The sequence below is a fragment of the Palaemon carinicauda genome, chromosome 9, assembly GCF_036898095.1.
Source record: "Palaemon carinicauda isolate YSFRI2023 chromosome 9, ASM3689809v2, whole genome shotgun sequence".
In the NCBI taxonomy this organism is placed as follows: domain Eukaryota; kingdom Metazoa; phylum Arthropoda; class Malacostraca; order Decapoda; family Palaemonidae; genus Palaemon; species Palaemon carinicauda.
This window is the reverse complement of record NC_090733.1, coordinates 66,012,450-66,018,449: the sequence shown is the minus strand read 5'-3', so window position 1 is coordinate 66,018,449 and position 6,000 is coordinate 66,012,450. Positions and strand designations below refer to the sequence as shown.

The 6,000-nt window shown below is 33.8% G+C and overlaps 1 protein-coding gene across 1 annotated transcript in view; it reads left to right on the top strand.

Annotated features, from left to right (window-relative positions):
• The first annotated feature begins 1,394 nt into the window (after positions 1-1,394).
• Positions 1,395-6,000, top strand: part of Ptp69D (Protein tyrosine phosphatase 69D) — a 651,708-nt gene continuing 647,102 nt past the window's right edge. The window contains exon 1 of the mRNA XM_068380055.1: positions 1,395-1,510. Coding sequence (XP_068236156.1) covers positions 1,457-1,510 — 54 coding nt within the window. The 5' untranslated portion in view covers positions 1,395-1,456. The remainder of the gene's footprint in view (positions 1,511-6,000) is intronic.

The window sequence follows — 6,000 nt, the reverse complement described above, 5'->3', positions numbered from 1 at the left end:
TTACGTGATTGTTTTTTACTTGCCATCACTGATAGAGCTGTTAGATGATCGTTTTCTTACTTGCCTTCACTGATAGAGCTTTTAGGTGATCGCTACAAGGTTCCTGGTCCCCTACCTTTCTGAAGATATATTGTCCCCCCTTATGATATGCTAAAATAAATTATAGAAGCATATGGGTGGGTGGGGGGCGTGTCACAGTTGCCAACTACTCATTGTTGCCAGATTCAGTTGCTTTAGAAGGCACCTGGTTTGTAGTTGTTATCATCATTTCGTAATTCCCTTTTTTTTCTTTTTTGAGAGAGAGAGAGAGAGAGAGAGAGAGAGAGAGAGAGAGAGAGAGGGAGGGAGGGAGGGAGGGAGGGAGGGAGGGAGGGAGGGAGGGAGGGAGGGAGGGAGGGAGGGAGGGAGGGAGGGAGGGAGAGAGAGAGAGAGAGAGAGAGAGAGAGAGAGAGAGAGAGAGAGAGAGAGAGAGAGAGAGAGAGAGAGAATTTTCTTGTTTGTTAAGTTGCACTTGAAATTAAGAAAATATACAAAAATATATTTTCATATGGTTTTATAAACTTTCTTTTTTATTATACAATAATAAGATTTTGTGTTGTTAATGCTTCAAATGGTAGATAGCTGAACTATCATAGAAAACATCAGTTGAGCTCTTAAAGACCACCAATTAATATAAAAAGTCACAGCTGTTTTCATAGTTCGTTCGTTAGGATTTATGTTACTTATGTGAACGTTTACATTGAATCCAAGTATTTAAAATTATTTTATATACTTTAATTCTTTATTAAGTAAAATAACATGTTTTGTGTGCTTCAACTCTATTCTAGTGATGTCATTCTCTACTTGTGGCAGACAGACGGAAAATCAAACAAAATGACTCAAATATGGATTTTTATTTTTCCATGTGTTATTTTTGACAACCGACGTAAATTCGAAACTGACTTAACTTGAAATGACGTAAGTCGAGGTATACCTACACTTGAGTAAATTTGTGATGTTGTACTACTATTTCATCTGACTTGAACAATTCATGAATCAACAAATGACTGTCAAGAAGGTTCATTGTAATAAGATATTTTTCTTTATAAATTTATCATTTCCATAATTACTGAGGTAAATTTGCATGCCCTCTATCCTCTTCTTTGATGGTTTAGTTTTGTGTTGGTGATTAAATGCTCCCAGACACGGACGACTGATTGCTACGAGGGAGGTAGTACTACTCATAGATGATAGCCACATGCAAGGGTAAAGAAGCATTAGGTAAGGTGAGATCATATTATTACATCAGGGGAAATTTCTAGGATTTTTTCTTATTAGAATAGGATGTTTAATCTGTTCATTGTAGAGAAGTAAGAGCCTAAGATCTCTTTAAACATTGAAATAATTTTTTTTTTTTCCAGATGTACCAGAAGTGAACTTCACCAAGGTACGCCCTGTTGGAACTAAAGCAGTTGAAATGGAGTGGTCTGTTCAAGATGGAAATTCACCCATTCTTCAGACAAAAATATTTGTGCGTATGTCTACTTCATTAGTTGGAAGTAATCATGGAATGCTTTAGCATTATCATAATCAGTAAAAGTCTTTAATGCCAGAAGCAAAGTCCAATAAAAGTTGTTCTACCCTGAATATTTCAGATGTTTATTATAGAGCGAACACAGCTGTCATTTAACAGTGCATTTCAAGAATTTTTCCTTTTACAGAATAACGGCGGAAAGGTTTCTGTAACATTCTTTGTAAAAATAAGCTGATGATTCCTTTAAAAAGGTTACAGCTAGGCTATCTTGTAATAAAATGAAATAAGCAATGTTTCATAAATGTAACAACTTTCTTCTGTTTCATATCTATTGGTTATGGAAATATGTTGAAAGTGATTTTCTAGACAGGGTAAGGTTAAGCTCAGAAACCTTTAGTAACAGATAAGAAATGAACTTGGGACACCAAAGTAGATTGACTAATCGGAGGTATATATAATAAATTTAATTCAAATGGCAATCTTTTCATAAAAAAATTTTTTGAGTAAGGTGAATATCCAAAATTACGAATACTAGAATTTTAGAATTGTACGTAATGGAGGTTTAAAGATAAGATTTGGGATTCTCATCCTATCCATTGAAGAAAATCATGGTTATTAGACAAAGAAACCTCAAAATGAAACAGTGCATTCAAGAGCAAATTTTTCTGATGTTATTTGATAAGGTATATAAGGATCAAACCATTAGTAAAAACTGTATTTCAATGAAGCTTTCTCAGAATTCAACAAGAAACTATAAAATCATTTATCCTGTGTTCTCATCAGCAGTTACCACACTCCAACCCCACATAACATTCTTCTTGTTTATATGTGTTGTGTGCTTTTTCTCTTAACCATTGATAATTTGCAATTTTCTGTTGGTTTTGTGAGTGTTTTTGTTTCTTCAGTTACCTTACCATCCATCATATATGATATCTTGTCCTCCCAAGATTCGATGATTTTGAGTAGTTAAATTCAAATAGTTTATTCTCTATTGGATTTGATTCCCATTTCTTGGGTAAGTAATGTTCAGGCTGATGAGTTTGTTGACCTTTGATAATTCAGATATCTTACTATTAAAGATATAAGCTAAGGATTGAGAGAGATGGATATAAAGCATGGTGAGAAATTAGCATCTCGCTAAACTAGTATTTGTATAGATGATCAGGAGACTTTGGTCGAGATTAACAAGTTTTCAATGGTCCCTATATTTTAAATCTCCTCCTTCCGTAAAAGTAGATTGTGAGTCCTTTAAATCTGAAGTGAATTTCATAGTTACAAATCATATGAAAAATATGATATCTGATTTTATGAATTCTTTTGCTGAGTCACCCTTGACATTCCTATTACTGTATTTTTACTCTGCTGTTGAACAACTGCTGTAACGTAGTTGCTTGGCTTCAATAGGAAAAAGTATCGCAGTGTTGAAGTCTTGAGACAGACAAGAGAGATCTCAAACTGTTTGAAATCTTAATATTTTCTGCCTGATTCAGTTAGAAGTGTCTATATTATTTTATATTGCACTCAGTTTTATTTGAACTTCTTAATTTTCTGGGATGGATATAAACCTTTCATCCTTTAAATAGTAGTTTGTCTTCAGTGGAGCATGGAGCAGGTAGTGTCTGTAGTTAGCAGGACAGGGATGGGGGAGTCACCTGCCTTCTCGACTGTATCACGTCACTTTTGTTATCAGTCTGAGTATGGGATCTTTTCTTACTTTGCTTGGGATAGTGTTTGTGAACACTTGCACTTGGATGCCTAAGCACATTGAAGGTAAACATATAAATAGAACTTTGTTCTTACTAAGGTACAAAGCTTGTGTCCCATGTTTTTTGTATCTTTGTGAATGGAGGGAATGTACAGTACGGTCCCGAATTACGCGTGTTCGAATTATACGAATCCCCTTTTATGCGACCTCTATTTTTCAAAAATAAATTTTCTGTATCTGCGAAGCTGTTCAAAGTCTGCTAGTCAAGCACTACAAAATGTATCAAATCTATTGTCTCTTTAAGTATATTGGTAGCCCTAAATACGGTGATTTATAATAAATGTTACAAAATAATATTAACATTACATCTTATTAACATAGTTTCATAATAAATAGCCTATTTAAGGATAAAATTCCACATCAACAATGAAATCAACTGTTAACTGTGCGAGTCCAGCTTGCAAAATGTAAACAGAATTGTGGTTACGTTCTCAGCAATCTTTATCTTTCTCCAACCTTTCGATAATTTTAATGGTAGTGTTAATGATGGTATATTGAAGCATTATTTTTGTTTAGTACAGTATATATTAAAGCTTTATTTTTCCCTTCGGGCGTTGAAGGTTTTCACGAGTAGACTGGGTTCGTTTATCGGCAGTGAATAGCCTATACTTCGGTAACGATTCGGCAATATTTTGTCATATTTTAAACAGTATACATTTGATTTGCAAAGATTGGTTTTGTAGAGTACACGATATAATTATAAAAATCTCTCCCTCTCTCTCTCTCTCTCTCTCTCTCTCTCTCGAGAGAGAGAGAGAGAGAGAGAGAGAGAGAGAGAGAGATATTTTATGCCAAAAATCCCCCCCCCCTCTCTCTCTCTCTCTCTCTCTCTCTCTCTCTCTCTCTGTAAGAAATAAAACCTTAGTTCACATATGGCAACCTGAGTTTAGGAATGAAATTAACATGACTATTGTTAGTTGTGGCGATCAATTCCTCGCTTCAGGAAGTACACAAAACAAAAACACGGCATTCGATTACAACAGCTGGTTCTCTCTCTCTCTCTCTCTCTCTCTCTCTCTCTCTCTCTCTGTGTTATACAATACTTACAAATAGATGAAGAAACCAAAATCGGGTTTCTTAAAGTGTCGATTAAATACGAAACGAAAAAATTATACCGTGTATACATCCATTTCAATCATAGCTTAAAATACGGTATCCGATTTCGTCAGCAAACCACAATTTTTTAGGAAACATCATTTTATTCTAGAAAATTGCTACTCATTAAATAGTTAATTGCGCTATAAGAAAACATGTGCATTTGTTTTTTTAATTTCGGGAGTGTTTTAAAAATTGAGTATTGCTGACTTCTTTTTGTTTTACTTCTGGCTGTGATCAGATCAGCTGATGTCTAGTTGCCGCTCTTGGGAGCGTACGAATACAGTAACAAAGTATTGTTTATACCATTTCTTAACTTATTCAAACCATCTATACAGTTAGTTAATATTACATAAGCACCAATGTGTTTTAATCTATCATATTTTTTGTTTAGTACTATTAAAATTCTCTCTCTCTCTCTCTCTCTCTCTCTCTCTCTCTCTCTCTCTAGGCTACCTTTCGCTACCTCTCATTTTTTACCCCTATCTCTCTAACAAATGAATTTTGTGGCTTCACAAAGTATTAATTATATTAGAAATTCATCATGATTCAATTTTCCTTACTTTCTCCAAACTTGCACCATGTCTGTCACATTGAACGTTATAGCGTTAACTTATTGTTCGATGACTTTAAAACCCGGCCTAGTACTTTCTTCTTCTTTTACTTTTTTCTGATGGTTCCATAATTGAGGTGGGTACAAGTTGACTTATAACTGACGTTAGGAAAAGTATTTTGGATATGAAATGGACCATTATCTTTCGTAACAGTTTAGAATTATCGTAAATTATCATTCTGTCATTAGCGGCAGTTTGTTATTGTTGATTACACGCAAAAAGAAAACAAAAAAGTTTTCCTGCTTTGCTACGTATGTAGGAATTTATATATAGATACGGTAAATAATATTTGTAATAACATATTTACTAAAAGCTTTTAATATCATTATTTATCACTTTGATCATGCGTGATTAATGCCTTCGTTTGTTTATTATGATCGAAGATGGAGCGTACAGTAAACGAATGGAAGGTTTCCGTTTCAGGCGGCGTCATAAAGATAAACATTATATAAATGGCATTCATTTAATTTATTTGGAAATTCTAAGAAAAATTAAGTAGAACATTGGTAATAACAAAATCAACATATAATCAATACTTGGTAAGATTGCTGTCGATGCAAAAACTAACCTATACACAGATGTGTAAATGCGTCTGTTTCTTCGTTATGATCACAGATAAACGTAAACAAAACATTGGTTGTCGTTTTTTATTGTGCTTTTTGGCGTGTTTAGGAAATGCATGATATAAAAGCGCTTTTATTTTGATAATTCTGAATTTTCAATGATTCAACGAAAGCTAGTCTATAGAGTGATGGGCTTCTATTCACCAGTTGTTTTATATAATAGATATGACAAACATTAAAATTTGTCTGTATTATGGGTCGTGTTATAACGGGAAATATACGGTGTTTACACCCATCCTGGTTGTAATTTTAACCTTTTTCAAGTTATTAGAACTTTAAAGTGTATTAAATGTTTGATTTATCCACAAAAACAATTTCATATTATAAAAAAAATATAGTATAGTACATCGAAAGTATTGGAAATGGGAAGTAAACACGTTTGAATAGGCA